The following is a 25,000-nucleotide window of genomic DNA, read 5'->3' as shown; positions in this document are numbered from 1 at the left end:
ATAGACTAATAGACATAGACTAAATAGAATAATAGGCTTATTGGGCTCAAGGATCCCTGTTGGATAGACGCACCTCTATTAAATAGAAAAAAATAAATAGAAATAATTTCGACATTGATTTTTCATTTGGGCCTAACTGACTTTTTCGAGTTCTCTTCATCGATCCTCTCTTTGTGTTACATATTACAGAATGTGTAATGAGTTCTAGATTAAGTTTAAATAAGGGCGAAAGTAACATGAGCGAGTTCTCTTCATCGACTCTCTCTTCTGCAAATTCAAGTGACAAGATGCAAATTCAATCGAACTTTTTTACATTTCGACGCTAGATTGCATCACAACCTAACGATTTATGATCAAAAAGTGCAACCATATGTACTTGCATTTTGTCACTTTAATTTGAAGGAGAGAGAGTCGATGAAGAGAATTCGCCTATGTTACGTTCGCCCTTGTTTAAACTCAATCTAGAGTTTTCCAAAGATTTTTTGGTGAAATCAGGCCAAACATGTCTAAAGGTCCTATCTGCAGAAGAGAGGCTCTCTTTGGTTTCCCTCTCTTTCGGTAATATCTCAGCTGTTTATTTGTTTTATGATTGCCTCCTTGCATTGAACGATGGTCGAAACAATCGTCTTTTGATTTGTACTGTAAAAATAGTTCAAAAGTGTACCAAAACATTGCAATAATTAAAAGAGAAAGTGAACAAAGAGAGCCTCCCAAATGCAGATAGGACCTATTGAAATGTTTGGCCTGAAATGCGAAGAAGACGACTACATGTTGCTGTAGAAACAAAAAGAATAATGATTCTGTTTGTTTTGATCAAGTTATTACCCGAATAAAAAATACAGTTGAAAAACCGAACGTTGTATTGTAACAGTACTATTTAAAACCATATTTTTACAATAGACACCACTGTAAAAATAAAAATACAAAAACAATAAAATGTAATGTAGAACCCAATACAGTATATTGTAAATAAGATTTTTACAATATATACCAGCTACAATAATGTATATTGTAATGGAATGGTTCACTAAAAGCTTCGCACATTGTAGCTACTATACATTTACATTCGATTTTTATGTAACAATATATTATACTGTTTTTCTTACGTTTGAACCATTCACGTTTCCAAAACATTATTTTTCCGTGCATTATTAATTATTTCAGGAACTCGATTTGAATAGGTCCTAAATTTGCTGTGATTCCTATGTAGATTCGACATATTCAAATCGAACGCCAGATTTATTCAGTTTTAGATTTTTTCCGTGCTTTGTTTTGTTGACGTTTGTGACTTTTTTGATGCAAAGGAAAGGAAAGAAAAAAGGGAATAAGTTGAAACATCAATTTAAAAGTAAAAAGAAAATCGCGTTAAGTACTGTTTCTTTTGAATTCCACTAAGAATCAAAGGAACAGTACATAACGCGATTTTTTTATTTTACTTACGGATATTCCCCTAACAAGCCCAGGTTAATCATCATCATTAATTTAAAGTCAATAAAATGTTTAAATAAGTAGTAAACCAGATCTCTTAAGAACTGCAGATCCAAGAGATATGATGGACTAGGTATGTAGAGTGCGATGAGAGGAATACGATTGACGTACTTTATCATAGAGCCATCTTTAACATATGGACTGGACTGAATACTGAAAGAAATTCTAATATAGGTTCGTCTGTGGGTTCGCTTTTTAACCTAACTTATACTTGAATCGAACTTGACAGTTTTCTCATGAGTTGTTATGTATTTCCCCGTGTATTTCAAACTTTGGTCAAACTGGAGCCTCAATATTGCAAAAACGGTTTAACGGTATACACTGTATGGTGCATGAATGGTTTTCACCAAACACCCTATGGTTAGTTTTTATCCGGGTAGCGAAAGAGAGAGAGTCGACGAAGAGAAATCAGGCCAAACATGTCTAAAGGTCCAATCTGCAGAAGAGAGGCTCTCTTTGGTTTCCCTCTCTTTCGTTAATATCTCAGCTGTTTATTTGTATTATGATTGTCTCCTTGCATTGAACGATGGTCAAAACAATCGTCTTTCGATTTGTACTGCAAAAATAGTTGAAAAGTGTACCATTAAATTGCAATAATTGAAAGAGAAAGTGAACAAAGAGAGCCTCTCAAATGCAGATAGGACCTATTGAAATGTTCGGCCTGAAATCCCTTAGGCCCTTATGAAAAATCATTGTCGATTTGTTTTTGACAACATCGGTGGGAGAGAGAGGAAAAACGACCTAATTTTGGGTAACTAGTTTATTCGATACTCAATTTTGGATAAAATTATTCCAAACTTTATATGTAGATAGTTTGGATTTTCCGTGCACAAAATTGCTTGTTTTGATTTTCCGTGCACGATAATCGAAATCGATCTCCGCAGTCGACAATGAGATTCTGCAGTCCATTTGACAGTGTTGTCAAAATTGTGTCAAGCTTGAAAAAAAAACGAACGCGATTTGGCTCAGCAGAAAACAGTCTTTTTGCAGCTTGCAGTTGAAAAAAACAAATTGGCCCTATACATCGACGAGTTGATGTGATCCCCATCAGCCCGCACAGAAAGAAGAAGAAGAAGAAAAAACAAATTTAGTGCAGTGAAATTCTTTCAAAATAATCATTTTACGATTCTTGGTCCGCAGCTAAGCCACGAAACGTTCAAAGGTAGGTGAAATCCAATAATTCAGGATGAATTTAGCAGTTTAAATCACCAATATTTCCTTCCGTATCACGAGAGCAAAATTCTCCATGTCGGAAGGAAACAAAACAAGCTTCGTCGCATTATGCGATAATAATTATTGCGATCACCACAAGCGCCTTCAAGGCTACATCAATGGTTCCGTTCAGCAGTTGGATACTCGAACAATTTTATTTCAACGGGATAACATGTACCGTACGATAATTCCGCGTCGGAAGTTCCGACTGATGGAATTCGATTTTCGTATGGTTTACTGGAACAAACCTATGGCGCAATTGTCGCATTATTTCGATTATGATGATGCCGGATTGTGTACATAGGGTCTTGTACCATTTAGACAGGTGTTCCTATTTTGGGCACTTGCCGCTATAAATAAGTCAATTTCAAACCGATTGATTTGAAATTTTTTCCAGAGTTAGGCACGTACAGTATCTAACTCTGTACAAAAATTCAAATCAATCGGTTTGGAATTGACTTAGTTATAGCGACAAGTGCCCAAAATAGGAACACCTGCCCAAATGGTGCAATACCCTACTTACTTCTTTCTGACGTTACGTCCAAACTGAGACGGAGCCTGCTTTTTTAGTTCTAAGAGCCCTTTCATAGTTTTTATCATAGTTTTTATCAGTGTCCTTGACCTGATGTATGGCTTAAGCTGGCAAGTTGCCGTATTATTTGAAAAATAAATGTAAATGTAAATGTTTATCCAAAAGCTTTTCTTGTCCGTCCATGGTTATGAGTAACAAATGTTTTTGTCTAGAGCAAGCTCCTCCCTGTATTTTTTTTTAAGAAATTTATTTGAAGAAAGAGTTTCTCCCTGCATTTCTAGAAGCGTTTCAGCTGGGATATTTCCCTAAAGTTCTTGGGGGATTTTTCCTTCGAAGTGTTTCTCTCAAAAAAAAAAAAAAATCCTTTCACAGTTGGCAGATACCTATTTTCTGAATTTATCCTGGACTTTCTCCTAAGATTTTTTTCGGGGGAGTGCCTTCTGTGTTTTCTGCAGGGGCTATTGCGAGTATTTCTCATGGAGTTCTTTCCGTGTTTCCTTCAGAGCCTTTTCGTTGCAATTGCTTGCCGATGGATGCTCCTTTTGGAATTTCTTTAACAGTTGTTCCCGGAGTTCTTGTAGAGATTTTCCAGAAGTTTATGTATCCTGAGATAAATTTTGGAATTCCTCGTAAGAATTTCCAAGAAAATGTCGGAAGGAATCCAAGTGAAATTTGGTAAGACTTATTGGAGAAATCTGGAGACCAACTTCAGAAGATCCAGATCAAGAAGAATCATAAGAAAACTGAGACATCTCGATAAAATGTGCACATTTTTTCTAGATGTCTCAGTTTTCTTAGGGATGTAATCCCGGGAGGAAATATTAATGAAATTCATGGAGGAACTCCGAAAATCTTCAAGATAAATCCCCGGAGAAACTACGGGCAAAATCCCGCAAGGAATTCCAAGAGAAATGGTGGAAAACTGGAAGAAATACCTGGAAGAACTGCTGCAAATATATCGCAAAAACCAATAGAAATACACTAGAACGTCAATGGCGCTGTACTCAGTTTTCCTATTTAAATATTTTAATAACGTTAGTTGTAATTGATTATGTTTAAGTGCCCATCTTGTAGAGGACCTTCTGTTTTGGTAAACAAAATTTATTCGACACTTATAGTACCGCTACTGACGCTGTAAGGGCGAGGCAAACTAGATGTTAGTCACACGAACAGCCGCGACATTGGATTTCTGTGGCTGGTTATTCTCTAGGATGTTATTCTAATCAAAAACTGCGAGAGAAACTGTTGGAAAGCTATCTCGACCAGTGAGAAAAATTCCTGAAGCAACTTTGAGTAAATTTTGAAAGATTTTGAATTCCTCCGTCCGGGAGGAATCCAGCGGAAAACTCTGAAAACTCATTTGGAAAACCTCTGGAAGAAAACCTCAAGTGATACTCTAGCAGAGACCACGTGAAAACTCTTGCAGACATCCTGGGGGGAACTCTAGTGAAAATCCCAGGAACAACTGGAAAACATATTGTATTTTTGCAAGGACCCTTCTTTTCTACGCTCGTGAGTGGCTATTGGAATACAAGTGGCTACTAAAACAGGCTTCAAATTTAACAGGCTTGTTTATTTCTTATTTGTTCAATCGTCTCCTGCTAAATAATGTATTCTAAAGATACTTTCTTTAGATGTTCAGTTTATACATTAAATTTATTAGATTTCAATTCACTATTTTGATAATTCATTAAAAATTCTTAATTCACCACCTGATCGCTATTAGCCCTGGGGAGCCTAGGGGCCGTTCATAAACTACGTAGACTTTCAGTCTATGACGTTGGTAAGGAGGTTCTGAGATGACGTAAGGCCTGAAGTACACATATTTAAATATTTGGCAAGGAGAGCTCAAGAAACAACATCAGCTTGACATTAATGAAAATTCGATCGCGTCAAACAAGATGTTTGAGCATTGGTTTCTTTTTGGACAAAAAATTTACCCTGAGTACTAACAACTTGAGTTTGGTCTACATGGTTTAACCATATAGCGCTATAAATATTTAACCTTTATTCTTTTTTTCTAGTTAAGAAAATTCCTCAAATTACAACAAGTTATATCATATATATGTTTATTTTATGGTCGGATAACTATTCAAATTGATCATACTTAAAAATTGACAATACCTAACACCGTTACACCAATCTCATATATACATTTTCAGAATAAATTTCGAAAACAAAAACTTTTAAGAATCCATCATGAGTTCCGAAGAAAGCGCAGAGCAAACCACCACTGAACAGACTACTGTCGATCAATCGGAAGAAGTAAGTATTGAACTGCTGGTATCGAAAGCATTTGAATTTAGCAGAGTATTTCCCAAACAGCAGGAGCAACAGCAGTCGGTCAGTGAGTTGGAGAAGCAGGAGGAAGCCAAGATGAAGGCAAAGTACGGCCCAAATGCAGGCCTAGGTGCCCGTGGTCTGGGCGGTCATTCGGCGTTCTTGCAGAAACGTCTCCAAAAGGGACAAAAGTACTTCGATTCGGGCGATTATCAAATGGCCAAACAAAAGGGCGGTGGCGTCAAGCAGGTGTTCGCCAACAAGGTTCCAACAGGCGAGGCCATTCCCACTCCCGAGACGGTCCCAGTGAGAAAAACCTCGATCATTCAGACCTGTAACAAGTTTCAAAGTTAAGTAAGCTTTTTATGTACTTGCCTGTCTCATACGAACATTTACGATAGCCACCCTCTTTTTCATCCCAGATTTAACTTGAAGAGTTTTTTTTTTCAATTCATATCGTATTTGGTCGGTTCTTCAAATGTTCCCTCCACGGATATAATTGTCTCTCACTTCCTCCTTGTTCGGCATGTGTCTTTTCTGAGTTGATCGATTTCGCTCTTCGCTAGAATCGGCTAAATTATACAATTAGGTAAAAGTTTTAATCAATTCAAAAATGTGCGTTACACCTCATCACTATCAGCTTAAGGGAAAATTCTATAACCTAAAACATTAGTTCAGCAAACAAAAAATATTGTAGGAGAGTACTAAATATTTAATAAAGAAACCCACATTCAAAGAAAAAAAAAACTCGAAGTAAAGAAATAGGATTCGATCGTACAGATCAGCTGAAGTGCACACGTTACATTTCACACTGCACCATACGTCGAGGAGGTTTGATCAATATCATACGCCCACGCCCTGGAAAAGGGCTTCAAAATTCGCTAGGAAAGAATTGAGAAGTGTCATCCCGCGGAACGGAACACTGTTCTTCGGTGCTAATGGAGAGTGTGTTTCGATGTTCCATAATGTATATGTGAATAATTATCCATTTTATTTTAAATGCTAGGAACATAGGGTTTTTTGCTTTCGCTTTAAGATATCACAGCCGTAATACACAGAGTTGTCACCCTACCGAGAAAACAGCGAGCTCATCAAAAATCGTAATGAACCGGGAAAACTGGGTAATTCTTATTCGGAATTTTTATAACAACTTTGAACACTGTAGCACATCAGGGTGTTACAAAAATTGGGAATCAACCCAGGACTTTTTCACTAGCACACTCTCGCTCACGAGTTGATCGATCGGTCAGATAATGTCTGATAAAGAATCTCTATCTGATTATAGATACATTTGAAAGTTACTTCGAAAACTTTGCGTTTCAGGAACCTCTGGTCAACCAGCTGGCGTTTCTTTACTTAATCAGCTGTGGTCATTCTTCATGGATACTTATATCCACAATCTAAGACTTAGAGGATGCCGTTGATAATATTCATACATAAAAAATGGAATTTGCATGGAGGGGGCGAAGTCTAGTACTTTCACCCTACTTCTTTGATTCTTGGTCTTGACTGGAAGTGTCGTAGCCAGGGATAGGGTGCGACTCAAAACTCTTTGCGTGCCGCACACTCTGCTACGAGACAGCACAACAAACTAGAAGGAGACGAGTACGCGCAATCGGCTGTGTGTTGCTCGTTTACTTTGCCGCGCGCTGGAGCTCTCCTGTCTCTCACGCTCTGTCGTATGCACTCTCTCGGTGCTTGTCTCCGTGCTTAGCACTTGGCTTGATACTACGCATGATTGAAAAAATTTCGAATCAAACGACCCATCACTTGTCAGCCCTTGACAAGCTTAACAACTTTGCCGAAAACACAAACTCTTCAATTAATTTATTAATTGATTTTTTCTGTTTGGAGACGAGCACAGTCCCAAGCACCGCGCATTACTCCCTGCGCCGTAGAGCTAGTGCTGCGATTGTCTCTCGCACAATTACGAAAGCTCTCACTCATACGTCTCTTGTCTCTCGGCAAAACGGGAGACGAGCACTTGCGATTGTGTGAAACACACGCTTTTTTCGCACCGCACGGTGCATGCCGCCAATCCCTGGTCGTAGCTATATTGAACCCGTCGAATACCTACACAGAAGAAATTTCACGGCCTATCTTGATGCATTGAAAATTCCTGGCCTAAATCGCCCGAGAAACCGGATCGCAGCACGCAGTTGCGAAAAAATTACAATTCAAATGACTGTCACTGTAGAAAGTTTCTGCCAGGAATAGGTCATGAAATTTCTTGAGCGATTCCTTTTGAACACGAAACTGGGCTTTAGGCGTTATTCGGTGTTTAAAACATCTGAATCCTAAATTTACTCAAAAAGTACACAACTTGAATTTGGACAACACATTCGAAATCAGGGCCTTCAATTTTAGTAAGTAAGGGTATTTTCAACACAAACGAACACTGTTAACTAAGGTGATCAATGTTACACCAAATGTACAAACCCAAAAATTAGAATAAAAAGCCTATTTTAACATGTTTCAAAGTTTCACAATACTTTTTGAAACAGCTTAACACATACGCAGAGTGTCAGTACTTGTTTTAAAAATATGAAACATGTAACGTTTGCTTAAGTAAGGGAATTAATCAAGACAGATCGAAAATTTTGTTCAATGTTACCCCGGATTATGGTACTTAAAGAAATCGTTGAAGCTTTTAAAATCCTAAGAACATTGAGGCCTTTTTTCCCATTTTTTATTTTCAAAAATTTGAAGAGATTTTCAGAAACTTTGATGATTAATTTATTATTACTTTTCTACATATATTTTGCTCAAGGTTCAGAACTTTGTTACACTTTTTTATGAAATTTCTCTTTTTCAGAAATATTTATTTCTGACCTGAAAAATAGCTAATAACTGCCATGCTTACGTTAAATCTAAATACAATACAATAGGAGGATTCACTCAACAGCGTAAACTGATTAAATGTCGCGATCACCAAGGCAATCTTCTATTATTTCATTCGCAAAATCATGAAACATTTCAAATATGCAGAAAATCATGGCTTACGCAGCAATTTAATTTGTTTAGTGAATACCCCTAATATGTACAGTTTATAAGTGATTTCATCTTGAGATTGCACTGGTATTACTCCATTTGAATCTTCACAAAAAAAGTCAGTCCTTGAATTTCTAAAAAGTTTCTACAAATTTTCATAAAATTCTGTTGAATGATCTTTTGAGACTTACTCTAGGCTTTTTTCGGGAATTTCTTTTTTTTTAACCTTCCGAAGGAATAAAATTTATTAGCGACTCCATCATGAAAAAGCACTAGTATAACTCTATTTGAATTTTCAGAAATAAGTTAATGCAGAAAATATTCCATGAATTTTTCAAAAAGTTTCTAAAAATTTTCATGAAATTCTGTCAGAAGGTCTTTGGGGACTACTTATAGACTGTTTCAGAAATTATAAATACACTAACGATTAACTGTCATTTCAATTTGAGTACAATATACAAAAAAAGTTTCTTCTAGCTTTTATAGTATACATGCTAACGAAGCAAATAATACTAATTTTGTTGATGTTTCTGGTAAAAATTAAAAAATAGGGCTCTGTAAACTAGATGATTATAATCTGAAGTTGCACAAAGTGGTAAAAAAATGTAGCATAGTAGAAAAGAAAAAAATCTCACAGATAAAATATTTAATTTCTTAACACAATAAAAATTGCTGTATCGATAATAAAAGATATTTCTCGATTGGTAAAAGTAATTTTTACTGGAATATTTGATCAAGAACCACCATTACGGGCCTTCCCAATACAATTTTTTTTTGTTTAAAATTTCTCAACAACACCAACACGTTGAGCAAACGAATGTCTTAATTACTGCTTACTGCATTCGTTTTTATGGTATGACAAGCTTTGCCATCTGAAGGATCGAATGAGCTGAAAGAATAAGTATGTTTAGATTAAATGCGTTCAGAAAAGCTAAAAATCTGTGTGGTAGTTCTTATGTTCCGTAGAAAACCTTAAAAAATAAGAAACTTGATCTCCGAAAAAATGTTGTGGAAATGCCTTTATAGATTTTTCTCAAATTTTGATCAAGGCATTCCATAGACAACTTGTTGAGAAAGCGAATGTGATAAACATGCAGATAATTTTTAGTATTTAGTGATAAATAATGTTGAAATCATTAAAAAACACCTTTGTGCAAATGCAAATTTGAAAAATAAAGTTGTTTGTTAGAGAACTCGACTGTTCTTTAAAATATCGAGAAAATTGAAAGGAAATATAAAAATATGGAGTTCAATATGCTATACTCTAAAAGAAGTTGGTAAAAATCATTAGAACAGTTCATTTAATTTAATAAACAAAGTGTATTTATAATTTCTGAAACAGTCTACAAATTTTTTTTAGGATTTATACCATAATGTTGCTATGTGCTATACTAAATTATTTTGCTATACTAAATTATTTCGAGAGTTTTGTTGTTAAATAGTAGACATTTGATTCATGAGAAATTAATGAACCATCGATTTTAAAACGCTTTAGGTGCCGTCCACAAATTACGTAATACCCCGGACAAACATGTGATACGAGTGTGATTCCTGTACAACGGTACGCAGTGTCAAGAAAATTCTAACTAGACTGACTTGAACTGAGAGAATTTTCAGTATGGCACTGATTTCAAGCGCAATTGTACAGTGATTATTGTATCACATGTGTGTCATAAGTATAACGCCCTAGGGGGAGGGGGAAGTACGACCGAGGGGAGAGGGGGTTCTAAAAATGCCGATTTTAGCGTTACGTAATGAATGGACGCTGCCTTATTTGATGTAAAAGGTAATGGTTGAAAATCAACTTACCAATAACAAAATTCAATATGAGCATGAATGGTTGGTTTTCTTCGAACAATAGGGCACTTGCTGGCTTCGTTTAGTGTGACCAACAGACCCATTAGATTTTACTGAGAAACGGTTTGTAACGCCAAACATGTTACAATGCGTTTCCCAGCAAAATCAAATTGTTATGTGCCCTATTCTGGCTTTAGTGAGTTTGATTCGTCAAAATCATATGTTTTGTAATGGTGTGCATTTGGTGATTTTGGCGCGGTTTTAAATGGCTTGACGCGGATTTTGCTGTTTCTAAATCAACACTTTTGTAACAGCCCTGAAAGACAACGTCTTGTGAAACCGCATAAGACTTTTAGATATTCTTAAGGATATTCTTATGATCAACTCTTCATTATTGCGCGTTTCGCCGTAAATTCTCTCGCAATAATGTGCAAAATCGCTCATAGATCGTCGGCAGTACATCAAATAATATTCGTGTCTTCTTCAATACGTGCGGAAATTACCCAAGGATTAACCGCGCAGAACAAACCCAAGTGATTAAATGCACCTGCGCATATCTATTAGCGTTTTCGTATAGCTTTGCGCGATAATTTTTCTTGCAACGGATAATATTGTTTCTGGTAATGTGCCTCCTTAGTCTTATGTAAGGTTTGTGGTAGAGTTGTACTACTGGTTGTTTATACTTAAGTGTCTCGAGTATACCAAAGTGGCGAATCCTTGTATTGCGATAAAAATTAGGCTGACACTAATTTCGATTTTCTCTCAACTAAAGATATCCTAATTTATCAAATAAATAGCTGAAAATGTATAGTGTTTATTGCATGAATAGGAAAAAATGGTTTGGTAGCTACAAATGTTGATTTCGAAATGAATCGTCAACTGAACTGATCACCAATCGTTACTATCCGCCAAGTCCGCGAACATCTTATCCTTCACGGCCCTTGCCTTACGAGGATCTTCCGTAATGGTCGTATCGATGGCCTTGGCCTGTCCCAGCATATATTCCAACTCTTCACAGCTCAAGTTGGGCCCTCCCAGTTCAACCGGACCCACCAATTGCCGCTTCATTTGGCCCTCGTAGTACACGAAGATAGTCGGTAGATTGCGTTCCGGATAGTTAGGAATGCAAGTAGTTGCAATTGCTTTGATGAACTTCGTTGCCGGGAACCGCATGGCCAGTTGGTTCAATTGTTGATTGATCAGCGAACAGAAAGGAACACCTCGACTATATAAATGCAGAACCACATAGATCTCAGGCCCAGCTTTGGTGACCTCCTGGACGTAGTCCTGACCAGAAATCTCCATCACTGTTCCAAATTTGGCCTTTTGTGCCATTGCTTGCATTTCAGCCATTCGCTTCTTGCGATACTCGAGCAATACAGCTTCATCCTCGGAGTCTTCCAGCTCATCTAGCTCGTCTAATCCCATGTTTGCGAGGTCTTTGTTCTGGTTCTGTTTCTGCTCAATGGTGTTCTCAATCATTCCGATAATGTCATCTTCAGTGATCTCTTTCTCCTTTTTCGGAGGAAGAATTCCCTTTGCTCGCAGCACATCATTCCACTCGGTGTCCTCATTGGGGTCCTAGTGTCGAGAAAGATTTCAACCTTGGTCAACATTTTTTTCCTTATAAGGAAGTTGTATTATTTGTACACACATTGCACATGGCATGTTTACCTGCATTTTGATTGAGGGTTATTATCAAGTATTATCACTGTTCGATTTCAAATGTGCAGGATGTACCCGTACAGATTTGAATCCTAATTTCAGAACTATACAGTTATTTAGTGATTCATGCAACTAAATCATTCACTATTGCGAATGTCTTGGATTGACGAAACCGACTAAACTAAATAAATTATGCACGGAAAAGGACTGATAAAGTTTTATCTATTTGACGTCTGTTTTTGCTTGTCGATTTTCGATATATATTTTGTCAGAGTGACAGAGTCATCATTCAAATTGACCGTTTATAAATCAGTAAAAACTAGGACCATAATATTATTAACTTAAATAGTTTGTTGATTGTATTTATCGCATTTATACAAGATCGTATATATATCTAAATTATGATTCAAAATTATCACAATGCCAAATATTTTTATCTTATTGCCTAATTTGATGCTGGTTGAGCAAAACTTTCGATAACTATGTTGTTTATGTTGCAAGAAATGGAGAAAACAACAACACTGTTGCCCAAAGTTTTGCTCAAACAGCATCAAATTAGGCAAGAAATCATAATACCCACGTTTTTTATGTCATTTCATTGCAGAAACGGAGAATTCAGTAACAAATTTTGAAAACGATGTATAATCAATGGTGTAGCATTGATTATACGTCGTTTTCAAAATTTGTTACTGAATTGACCTTCTCACCATATAAAAATTCAGCTCATGACTACAAATCAGTAACAAATTTTGAAAACGACGTATAATCAATGGTTTAGCATTAATTATACGTCGTTTTCAAAATTTGTTACTGAAATGTAGTATTATGTTTCCAGTTCAAAACCGAATTAGCGACATTTTTTCTTTGACTTCCGCTGCTTTTGCCTTGCGTTAAACACAATGTCGGAATTGGGGCGCTGTATTGTACACCTGGTGCTCTATACAGCGCCCCACTTCCGACATTGTGTTTAACGCAAGGCAAAAGCAGGGGAAGTCAAAGAAAAAATGTCGCTAATAGGGTCGAAAATAAAAAATATTTTCCCGGTTTTGCTGCATAACTCGAAGAAGCATGCTTTCCTGATCTCAATGGTAATTTTTTAGAGCTAAAACAATGACAGAATAGTTAATAAACTCGAAAAAAAAATAATGATGAGCAGGTTTTATTTGACATTCGAGGTCAACCTTGACGTAACGAAAGTGAAATGGCGGGTTGCAAAATACATCACATTGGCTCACTTTTGACAACAAATGTTCCTGTTTGACATACACGGTCAATTTGGACGGTTTTGAACTGGAAACATAATACTTCATCGATCTGTCCTATTCTCAAATTATCACAGTAGTCTAAAAATTAATGAGAAACCCAATAAATAATATAATCGAAAGTTATGGAGACGGATGGTAGCGTGCTAGCCTTGGTGCTAGCTTACTAAATCTATCTATATACAGGGGATGGCCAAAATGTTTGGGATAGGCAACTTTTTTTTCTCACAAAAAAGTTCAACAAGCTATAACTTTTCATAGAGCTTATCAAAAAATCTCAAATTTTGACTGCTTGTCAACATATTTTGTGTGCGTCATTGGTACAAATTTGGGCTCGATTGATTAATATTTCGCAAAGTTAGAACCGTTCGCGTAAAACACTATTTTTTAGACAACTCATTTTTGAGGTGTCATATCTCGGAAACCAGTGACCCGAATTGAATTAAATTTTGAACGTACACTAACAATATGTAAATGCTTTACAAACTATTAAAACATAGATACTTTTTAAACGTTGAAAAAAGTCATCATGGATTGACACTTTTTGGATTTTTCTCGAAAAAATATGATTTTTTTACATCAATGTCAATAAATTTTAGTGTTGATATCCAAAGATTTTCCACTTCTGTTCTCAAGTTATCTCTAATCAGATATAGTAGAGCCTATTCAGATTGAAGGAAGAACACATTTAGTAATTTTTGTGTGGTATTGTAAATTTGACGTATTTTCCTCTATATGGGTAAAAAATTCAATCCGGTATAACTTAATTCGCCGTGAGAAAATTTTACATTTTATAACGTCGTATTGAGTATCAATATATTGTTGATAAACGTTAAAAAATTCATTCAATTCGGTTCACTGGTTTCCGAGATATGACAGTTCAAAAAGTAGTTGTCTAAATAATAGTGTTTTACCCGAACGGCTCTAACTTCGCGAAAAATTAATCAATCGAGCCCAAATTTGTACCAATGATGCACATATAATAGGTTGACAAACAGTCAAAATTTGAGATTTTTTGATGCACTCTATGAAAAGTTATAGCTTGTTGAACTTTTTTGTGAGAAAAAAAAAGTTGCCTATCCCAAACATTTTGGCCATCCCCTGTATATATAAAAATGCAGTGGCATACGTGGGACCGCGTATAACTCGCAAACGGAACGGCCGATTTGGGACGTCTTTGTCTTGTTCTGTTAGTTTTCACCCAAGGAAGGTTTATGAGACAAAAAACATGGAGAAATTCAGAGTTTTTAAAAATCGATTTTTTATTCATTTTGAACAGGGGAGTTGACGGGGAATATTTTCTTGGAACGTCAAAAACACAGTAGACAAGACAAAGTTTGCCGGGGACAGCTAGTTTTTATTAAAAAAGGACTATGTATTGGATTCGTTCGAATATTTAACAAAAAGGGAGAGAAGAAGCCAAGAGATCATACAAAATTTCCTTTCAAAATTTGTTGCGCGTGTGAGGGAGGGATTGTCAAGAACATATCAAATTTTGCGTTACGTATTATTTTTGATATTGTGGATTTACCGGCTACTTGTATTCTACCGATCACTTCAGTATGGCCTCAAAAGTAGCCGTTTTATAAAAAGAGTTACTTTAAAATGATTTTAAACATTTTTATTGTATGCACTATTCCTCGTTGCCACTAGACTCAGCGACATTCATTTTTTGACAATCAAGTTGATTTTTATATGAAAACGGCTACTTTGTAACGGCTACTTACGAGAAAACGATCAAAATGACCCACCCTAATAAGGCAACTTGACGTTCAGCTGTCAGTTCAGTTTTTCACAGCTGGGTGCTCTAAAAATAGATTGTTCACCATCACAAGAAATTTTCGGTCACAAAAACAAGTATTTTTCGGTAGCTTATTTTTTCCAAAAAAGTGTGGAAATACATTAGATTTTGCCAATACAATTATTTCGATAGGTTTACGAAACATTTTGTCATCGAATGGTAGTATTTTGATTCGATTGAATGTGTGTTAATCTGATGAAATTTGAAATTATTGTTCGTCGAAGCTTTCTTCTCGAATTTCGGCTGCTTCCATATTTTTTCTTCGATTGTGGTCAACTATTGGGCTGTATCTTGGCGAAAAGGGGCTGAGTTGAAAACAGCAGGAGCAGCCAACGATGAGCGGCAAGGATAAGGATAAAATTCTGAACAAGATAAAACAATACTTATCGAGGACTAACAAAAGTGTTGACGGTATGTAATTGTTTATATAATTTGTATGTTGTCACTATCTAATGTTATTGTTATTTGCAGCGTCGCATCATGATCCGAATTATTTTCCGATATCACCTGAGTTGGAACGGGAGTTGCAGCCGGAAACACCTGTTGGACAGCGTTGTAAGGCTTTGAAGGATTTTAGTGACAATGTTCTGAAGTATCGCTTGGAGGCAGATGCTGTGCAGCTCCTATGGCAGTGGACCAAGGATCTAATCGTGGGAAACAAGTCCACAGAGCAGAGACATGTCGCCCTCAACTTCTACTGCAAACTGATTCAAGGGCAGTACGATAATCTCAAAATGATGAGAGCCCAATTCTTTCGAGTGATTGTTTCGCACGAAGAACCCGAAGACATTGAATACCGATTGCAGATGCTGAAAAGTCTCACCGAGAACGGTAAGAACATCCAGTACTTTGAGAAGGAAATCGGCGCTTTCCTTGTTCAGTGGATCCCTCAGATAGAACAAGTGGGCTACATCACACAGTTGCTGGATCTAATCGTAAACCTCGTCAAATACAATGCGGCAAGCTTGGAGAAAAATTTCCTCGTCGGAATCGTCAACTACATTTTCGACATAACATGCAAGGTTGAGGACACCCAGACAATTCTACTCTGCCTAACGGTTCTGGATTGCTTCATCTGCTACGCAATCATCCCGAATGAAACTCTGACGCTGTTCATTGTCATTCTCTGCCGCACGGTTAACCGGGAAGCCTTTTGCCAGACGTCGTGGAAGATCATGAAGAATCTGTTCGGCACGGCCTTGGGCCATGCCACACTGCTCACCATGTGCAACATTCTGAACGATAAAAACTTCTACCGCGATGAAGCTCTCCTGCGGGGTGCCATATTTCACACGAACGTCGGACTGTGGGGCGTCAGCGGATGCGTCGTGCCGATATTGAACTGTTCCCCGTCGATTGTGCTGACCAGCTTTTTAAATGTAAGTACCTATGCGAAATTTCACATTTGTGTCAGGGCGAACTAGGTATTAGATTTTTTTTAGAAGTTTACAGTTCGCAATCCTTACTGCTTATTTAGCTCATTGACAGAATCAAAAATATACTCGACTTTGTAAATCTTTTGAAGGCATAACAAGAACATCGAGTTTTGGATCACATGTGTTAATACACATTAAATTTCAGATAAATGTATGATCTCATTTCCTATTGCTTCCTCTATTTATTCTATCTACAAGCTTACCGGGAAAGCTGTTCTCGTCCATGATTTTTCATAAACCTGAACTGCCGATACTGTCAAAGGGACACGTTCGATGTAGTACTAGATTTGTAGTAATGAGCTGAATTTTAGTATGGTGAGAAGGTCAGTTCTCTGTTTCTGCAATGAAATGGTACAAAAAGCGTGGGTATTATGATTCCTTGTCTAATTTGATGCTGTTTGAGCAAAACTTCGGATTACTATGTTGTTTATGTTGCAAGAAATGGAGAAGACAACAACACTGTTGCCCAAAGTTTTGCTCAAACAGCATCAAATTAGGCAAGGAATCATAATACCAACGCTTTTTGCACCACCCTAATAGAAAAATATGATACAACGTGCTTAACAACCCTTTCGGGCTATCATCTTGATCATACAGGGAATGATACAATCATTCACCCTATCAGCAATGTATAATACATTTTTATTAGGGCATTTCATTGCAGAAACGGAGAATTGACCTTCGCACCATACTAAAATTTAGCTCATTACTACAAATCTAGTACTTCACCTTTCTGTCCTAATGATGCCTGAGGTGATGCATTAAGTACCATGGTATTCACGGCACGGCATTTCCGGTGGATTAACCGTAAGGTGACGATCTGATCCGTTGTCAGATCCCTGGGCTTGGATTATATCTTCCAGGAAGCTTTGATTTCAGGCATGTGACCGATGTGCTTTGCAGTAATGATTGGAATAGCTGAATGTACAATCAATGGCACAATTCTGTAAAAATCAGATCTTCAAGTCATCTGATATAGTTATACTGATCATGCTGCTGCATAGTATATAGAACATTTGTCGATGTCGTCTATGTGCCGTGAAAATATAATTCCAAGTTGGTGAGAATATTACAAACGGAGGGAGGGTAATAGGCCCAGTCAGACCCCTGAATGGGCAATGTGGGTTAGTGTGTGGGAATGCCATTGAAAGTTTGTAATATTCTCCGAGGCTTTCGAAATCCAACAGGGCGCGTCCCCGGGTTGCGGATAGGGGGAAAGGGAGATTTTTCGCATTTGTACTGTAATCAGCCAATGTGATATTATCTCCTATGGTGTTGTAGTGCTAATGAATGATCTCATTCTATGTGAATTCTAACCTTGTAATGTATTGATTATGATTATTAACTTCAATTTTCTAAGCTTGACAAGGTTTTGAAGACAAACTTGAGATGAGAGAATTGCCTAATAGGAAAGTCACATAAGCAAAGCTTTTAGTATGCAAATGCTATCCATGGGGTCATGTCTAGCATTTAATATGTATGGCAATGACTGGTTCTTACCTAGTAGGGGTACTACAAGACCACGCGGACAATTCGATTAAAGGCTTAATTGAAAATAATATATTTTCCAGAACTGAAGGGACATTTTTTCCGGGGTGACTGGCGAGTCGGAGAGAGTAGAAGTTTCCGTTGATTATAATTGACAAAATAAACAATCGGGCGCTTTTTCTTTCTATGACTTGCTTGGCATTTTGTGGATTATTGTTTTTTGGTTTTGGAAGGTATGCGATTTACTATTGAGCCTTAAAATTATTATGCATCTGAACAGCATTGATATTGTCAAGTCTTTACCAACACCCTAATCCCACACCAAAATACCCTTTTCCTATCCCATGGCGTTTATGTGGTCAGCAAAGACTATTCAGCCATTACCCCTCCTTATCATCGGCTTTGGACTGACTTGCGCTCTCATTGCCCCACCAAATGCTGCAAAATTAAAATGAAAATGGAAGGTATTGTAAGTTTGACTTATTTTCCTCTATATGGGCTAAAATTTCAACCCGGTATAACTTAATTCGTCGTGAGAAAATATAACATTTTATAACGTTGTATTAAGTATCAATATATGGTTGATAAACGTTAAAAAATTCATTCAATTCGGTTCACTGGTTTCCGAGATATGACAGCTCAAAAATGATTTGTCTAAAAAATAGTGTTTTACCTGAACGATTCTAACTTCGCGAAAAAATATTCAATCGAGCCCAAATTTGTACCAATTATGCACATTTAACAGGTTGATAAACAGTCAAAATTTGATATTTTTGATGCCCTCTATGAAAAGTTACAGCATGTTGATTTTTTTTTGTGAGAGAAAAAGTTGCCTATCCCAAACATTTTGGCCACCATCTGTACTTTGTTTTTGAGGCATTCACCACCAGTCCGACCTTTGCTGCTTCGCGTTTCAGGCGGGTGTACAGCTCTGCCATCGTTCCAAATATTCTGGCGATAAGTCCGCAAAGCACACAAATTGACCGGATTTTGAGAAAATCGTTCCCCGGCTGTAGAGCCCGGCTCGTCCCATCACACCTTCCAGAGAGTCCGTCACCTTGTCGCAGTCCCCAGCGAGATTCGAATGAACTGGATAGTTCACCCGAAACCCTTACGCAATTTTCACACCGTCCATCGTTGCTTTGATCAGTCTAGTCAGCTTCCCAGGAAAGCCGTTTTCGTCCATGATTCTCCAATTCTCCATAGCTCTACGTGATCGAAACTGTCGTATGCCGCCCTGAAGTCGATGAACAGGTGATGCGTTGGGACCTGGTATTCACGGCGTATCTGGAGGATTTGCCGTCGATGAAGCCGGCTTGATAACTTTCCACGAACTCATTCGTTTTAGGTGACAGACGACGGAAGATGATCTGGGATAGCACTTTGTAGGCAGCATTCAAAATAGTGATCGCCCTGAAGTTCTCACATTCCAAATGGTCGCCTTTCTTGTGAATGGGGCAGATTACCCCTTCTTTCCTCTCCTCCGGTAGCTGTTTAATTTTTCAGATCCTAACTACTAACCGATGCAGAAAGGTGGCCAGCTTTTTTGAGCCCATCTTGATAAGTTCCAGCGATACTAGCCGTCGTTGTTATTAAGCTGGTAGATGACATCCTTAACTTCCCTCTCCTGGCAACTCATGTGGTCGTCGAAGTGCTGCTTCCACCTCTCGATCATCTCACGTTCCGTCAGGAGGCTCCTGTCCTTACCTTCTTCTGGAAGAACTTACGTGTATCTTGAGAACGTTTCAACAGTGCTCAGTGTGATCTTTGAAAAGATTGTCTTTGATATATTGTTTGCTCCTATCTATTCTAGTTTTGAACATATTATTTTTCTTTTATTTGTTTCAGGCCCTCAGAAGTGAACATGTTGTGGTCACGTACGAAGTGATTCTCAGCATTCATCGGCTGATACAGAAAAGTGGCACAGAACTCAACGAGCCAACGTGGGACATCATTTGCGATATCATGAACGAAATATCTTCAAATCTAGCTAAGTATAAACTTCCCAATGAGAACAATGTCGTGCGACATTTCCACGAGATGATTGATCTGATTGAGGAGTTGTTGCAGAAGAGTGATATCAACGCAGACCCGGACAAAATTTATGGATTGATCGAGAAGGTGTCCACCGAACGCCCTGAAGCTTCAGTGCGAGGATTGATTGAGTACATGACAACGAAAATATCAGCAATCCGACCGCAGTGGCTGCTGGAGCTTTGTTCCTTCATGGACCGGTTCTACAAGATGAAGAACACAATGATTAGAGTGCATGCCGTTCAAGCATTGGTTCGAATAATGGCAATCAATCGGGCAATCTATGAGGAGGAAATTCTAGAGCGCATTGTAATTGTGCATCTAGGAGGCGTGGTTCACGAAACGGACGCCGAAGTTAGGAAAGCTGTAGCCGGAGCCATGATTGAATTTATCATGCACTGCGACACAAAACGTTGTTTCGAACTGTTGGAAATTGTAGGCAAAATGTTGCACCGTCCGTATGATTGCTACGCACAGAGCGGGGTTGTATTTCATTCGGTCAAGGACGTGGAAGATATAGTTATTTTGGTAGATGGATTGATCCGCGTGTTCACCGTAAAGCTGTATCGAGTTCCTTCGACACATGCTATCAAAGTGTATCATCTGTTGATGTTGCTGTTGGAATCCCATTATGAAAAGCCCGTGGTTCTACAGCATGTCAATATCATTAGATATAAGATTTTCAGCTGGATGTTGCAGGCCCGGGCTAATGCGTCGTTTCACATTGGATATCCGGACATCGAGAATGATAACAGAATTCGATTCAGTCACTACCTCGGCATTGAAGGCCCTTATCAGCACCAGAGTGGTGGACAAGTGCAACAACAGGTGGGCGGCTTATCGCAACAAGTTCAATCGTCGAGCCAACTGAACCTAGCGCTCCAGGAGAACATGAAAACCGCTGACATCATGCCTTCGACAAATCTTACAACGATTTCCATCAAACGAGGCTGTCAAATTATTGTCAACTGCCTCAAAGAGGAAAAAGATTGGCATGTGATTCAACTGGTGCTATCTGAATTGCCAAACATAATGGAAAACAAGGCGCTGATTCAGGGCAATGATATTGACTCTCTGGCGAAGACGCTTATCAAAATGTTTGGCGATAAGTTGCTGGCAGAAAAACTCATGGGATACCAAGTGAAACCCACGTTGTCCGATGTTCATGATTTGGTTTTGCCGGCTTTAGCCAGTTTAGCTTCGTACCATCAGCATCTTGAAGCAAGCACTAAGAAGAGCATAATCGATGTCTTCAAAATGGGCTTGATTTCAAGAAGGCCTCACGTGTGCATTCAAACTTTCACGGTCCTACTGCTGGAAAATCCCGATTCGTTGGTTCCCAGGCTGGACAATCTGTTGTTTGAACTGAGCAAGATGGCCAATACGAACATAGTGGCCATTCCGGTACTGGAATTTCTTTCTACGCTGAGCCATCTCCCAAACGATCGCTTTGCAAACTTCCGATCCGTAGAGTACATGTATGTGATGGCCATGTCGTGTCCCTACACAAATCCCTACCGTTACGATCACTACACTGTCTCTTTGGCGCATCACGTGATCGCTACATGGTTCCTTAAATGTCGTCTTCCAATACGCAAAGGTCTGGTCAACTACATAGTCAAGGGTCTCGAATCCTACGTTCACACGCCATTCCAAGACGGTTCCAAACAGCAGCGCACAGACTATTCGTCGGCCAATGAAGATTCTTCAAATCGGAAGCGGAGTTCAAGCCTTACCGAGCAGGGATCCAAACGGAAAGATCGGAACACTATTCTACAACAGCAGCAGCAACAACAACAGCCACACTCTCAACAGTCGAGACCAAGTAAACCACCATTCAACAGCGAATCGTACAATTTCCACTCGGAACTAGCCGAAACTTGCATTGATTTTATGGCCAACCATACGTTTTCGCCATGCTCGGGGTTGGCTAGACGAAATCCTGCATCGGAATTCCTACTTAGAGGTGGACAGTCCAACACCTGGCTTGTGGGTCACAATCTGATCACCATAACCACCAGCGGATGTTCCGGTGTTTCGTTACGCAATGGCCTGTGCGATCGGTGCTATGCCACGTGTCGAGAATATGCAGCGGCCAGTAAAGCCGATTCCAGCACCACCGCTGGAATTCCACCGCTTTCTCCCGAATCGACCCCGAGTGTTGCATCGAACAAGGACTCCGGCATTGCGGTGCCGACGACAGAAAGTGGCAGTGCAACCGGCGTTGCCGATGGGCAACCTGTTATTAACAAAAGGTATACCAAAGCTAGTTTGCAACATAGTAGGTAAGATATTTTGATTTTTTGGTTTTTTGGTAAATAAGTGCATGAGGTCATTCGGATTTTTTTCTTATCCAGTTCTCCATAATTTATGCAATATGCGATTAAATAAATGATTGTGTGCAATATGCATACAAAATTACACAATCGCATTACAGGCAGGTGTATCTTACTATATTTTAGAACCATTGCTAACACTTCCACTGTTGTTTCGTTATTTCTGCATCAATTGACGCTTCATAGAATGTTTTACATGTTTGAACTGGATAAGATCAAATAAAAGATGACGCGATGGTTTAAATTAGTTAATTGTTTATTTTCTGACGGTTTCGAGAAGATGTCAGGCTTTATACCTAATCTGCATTGGGAAATGAAAATACTAGTGACAAAATTTCAAAGGAGAGAAAAAACAGTAAATTTCTCGAAGGAAATGTGATTTTTACGCGCATAATTGAGCATGTAGTGAGCTTTTTTTATCCATAACACAGTAACTTATGTTATTTCGGCAGTTTCGTTCTTTTCGTCATGGGAGGTGTTTGAAGCCCGATGAACTGAAAGTTGACCTTACATCTTTCCAGTACGCTGAATTATACGACCAAATTTCAGGCAATTTGACCGACAAAAAACACCAATGGCGAAGACAACTAAGGGGCTGTCCATTAATTACGTAAGGGTTTATGGGGGGAGGGGGGGGGGGTTCGAGTAACCTTACGCGCCATACAAAAATATTCGGGTTCTCATACAAAAAATCTTACAAGGGGGGTGGGGGTGTCGAAAAACTGCAAAATTCTCCTTACGTAATTAATGGACAGCCCCTAATCTGCCGATAATATGCTAAGTCACTCTATATCTATATTAACTTATTCTAGATTTGTAGGTTGTGCTACTTTTCCTCGAATGACTCATTCGTATCATTTGTTATGCATACATGCATTCCTGATTAAACGTTTGGGGTCACTCTGTGGATCTGTGGACAACTGGTGGGTTGTGAACTTACCTATCGCCGGTCTGAATTTCTTGATCAGCCTTGCTGCAGTATTCAGGTTTCCTATGAAGATCTTGTGGATATGTGACTGCTGCAGGGCCCATAGCGGTAAACATATATGTATTCAACAAGATCATATCATACAAGTGGCTACTAGAACACTAGCGATAAACACTATTCGAGGAAATCAGCAATTCGGAAAATTAATTCTCCAGATAATAAAACATGATGGGAACCAACAATCGAGGAACTAAAACTCGAGGAGAACTAGCACCCTAGCACTATCAAGTTTGTTATATTGTAGAATCAACTTCTTTCGTACCGTATACTTTAAAACGGGTATGGTACGTGTAGCATGAGGATGTTTGGTATAGAAGACATTTGGTATAAGGGTCGTTTGGCATAAAGGACGTTAGCATAAATAAAATGTGACATTCTCCAATGGTAAGAAGGCAAATTTGTTAGTGGTGTACTATAATAATATTACATCTCTTAACTCTAATATGATGTTGGGGTTAATATGACCCCGATAGGCTCGTTGAACGTGCTCTACGCCATCGTGGTGTACGCTATATAAAAGATTAATTCTCCAGATTTTTTTTCTTCTATATCGGAGCAAGCAATCTACATTCCAGCCATGTTTCTTTATTGTATCGAGAAAAAATAGTAAATATATTAAAGTGTATCCGTATTATCTTTCTTTATATTGTTACTCATTCTTGAACTTAAGCATGTAGCATGCGTTACTGAAATAGCTAAACGTCTTTTATGCCAAACAACGTTCATGTCATATGTCCTTTATGACAAACGTCCTTATGCTAAACGTACCAGAATCCCTTTGAAACAGTTAACTAGTTTACCATCTGTAGTGCATGCTCATTTACTGTTGAATAAGAATTGGCTGTAACATATGTATTATTCAAAATTAGTACCATTTAGTACCAATAATAAAGATAATCAACATTTCATGATTTTTTTTCCCAGCGCTAACGAATCGGACAGCACTGAACTGACGAGCTCAACTTCTTCTTCGGCGGCGGCGACACCATTTCCTCAGAATGCATTACCAACCCCCACCAATCGCTTCTTCCGCCAGGGCTCTCAGGAGGGTTACTCCTCGGGATCCTTGGAGGCTTTGTCTCGACGTGGCAGCAATCCAGACTCGGTGGAAAATGGACTCGCAGGCGCTGCTGGAAACGAACAGCAACCGCTTCGACAGGGCACCGAGAACCGAGCTGACACGGGATTGATGACGACGCTAGGTAATAAGCTCATTTTGCCTCAGCAGCAGACGTCTAGTAGCAGCGGTAACAGTGTGGTTACAAGTGGTAATGCACTAGATAAGCCGATTCAGCTGTGCGCATGTTCATGTACCGGTTGGGCAGAAATATGCATTCGCCGACCTACTGGTGTAGTTTCTTGGATGATGAGGGTTCAAAACCAAATCAATTACGATTCAACATCTGGAGAATTTCCTTTACAAGACCTGACAGCATTGTTTGCTCCAAGTCTTGGTGGAGGTATTGTAGGAACGAATCTCCTCAATCGTAATCATCATGTGAAGGCTTCTGGGGCAGCTGTAACTATTCAACCGGCAAGCAGTGCAACTGCGAATTTTTCGCAGGACGACCTAGAATCTGTATCAACACAGCAATTGTCCCAAACTCTCCCACCGTCGTCGACTGTTGTTCCGAAAGCCAAGGTATCCATTTCGGATGAAGTTTTCGAAATCAAAAAAGAAGAAGAAAGT

The 25,000-nt window shown here is 38.6% G+C and overlaps 3 protein-coding genes across 7 annotated transcripts; 2 read left to right on the top strand and 1 right to left on the bottom strand.

Annotated features, from left to right (window-relative positions):
• The first annotated feature begins 2,435 nt into the window (after positions 1 to 2,435).
• On the top strand, positions 2,436 to 6,521 carry LOC109433195 (alpha-endosulfine). Of its 4 annotated transcripts, none has more exons than XM_062860785.1 (4): positions 2,436 to 2,494; positions 2,571 to 2,650; positions 5,395 to 5,497; positions 5,558 to 6,521. In XM_062860785.1, the coding sequence occupies exons 3-4, from the start codon at positions 5,432 to 5,434 to the stop codon at positions 5,864 to 5,866; spliced, it is 375 nt and encodes a 124-aa protein (XP_062716769.1). In that variant the 5' UTR covers positions 2,436 to 2,494; positions 2,571 to 2,650; positions 5,395 to 5,431; the 3' UTR covers positions 5,867 to 6,521. The 4 variants fall into 4 exon arrangements, with proteins under 4 accessions (XP_062716769.1, XP_062716770.1, XP_019565148.2 ...); XM_062860786.1 differs by having other exon boundaries at positions 2,453 to 2,501; positions 2,577 to 2,650; XM_019709603.3 differs by having other exon boundaries at positions 2,490 to 2,650.
• A 4,560-nt stretch (positions 6,522 to 11,081) lies between these two features.
• LOC109403454 (viral IAP-associated factor homolog) lies at positions 11,082 to 12,174 on the bottom strand. The gene is made up of 2 exons (XM_019676285.3): positions 11,975 to 12,174; positions 11,082 to 11,881 (listed from the first exon to the last, which is right to left on the bottom strand). Exons 1-2 carry the CDS (start codon positions 11,978 to 11,980, stop codon positions 11,189 to 11,191), a joined length of 699 nt encoding a protein of 232 aa, XP_019531830.2. The 5' UTR covers positions 11,981 to 12,174; the 3' UTR covers positions 11,082 to 11,188.
• Positions 12,175 to 15,029: 2,855 nt separating this feature from the next.
• Positions 15,030 to 25,000, top strand: LOC109403439 (tuberin; the record flags this gene model as incomplete). Of its 2 annotated transcripts, none has more annotated exon segments than XM_019676259.3 (4): positions 15,030 to 15,439; positions 15,500 to 16,407; positions 19,801 to 22,241; positions 24,235 to 25,000. In XM_019676259.3, coding segments are annotated over 4 exon segments (4,191 nt in total), but the record flags the coding sequence as incomplete, so codon positions are not given.

Source organism: Aedes albopictus, chromosome 3 (assembly GCF_035046485.1).
Source record: "Aedes albopictus strain Foshan chromosome 3, AalbF5, whole genome shotgun sequence".
In the NCBI taxonomy this organism is placed as follows: Eukaryota; Metazoa; Arthropoda; class Insecta; order Diptera; family Culicidae; genus Aedes; species Aedes albopictus.
Note: the sequence above shows the minus strand (reverse complement) of the source record. Positions and strands in the feature narration are given on the sequence as shown.

Excerpts from the sequence above, each read along its gene's own strand:
- LOC109433195 (XM_062860785.1), top strand. The coding sequence starts at position 5,432 with ATGAGTTCCGAAGAAAGCGCAGAGCAAACCACCACTGAACAGACTACT. Across the intron at positions 5,498-5,557 it reads CTGTCGATCAATCGGAAGAA|CAGGAGCAACAGCAGTCGGT; the intron begins GTAAGTATTGAA and ends TTTCCCAAACAG.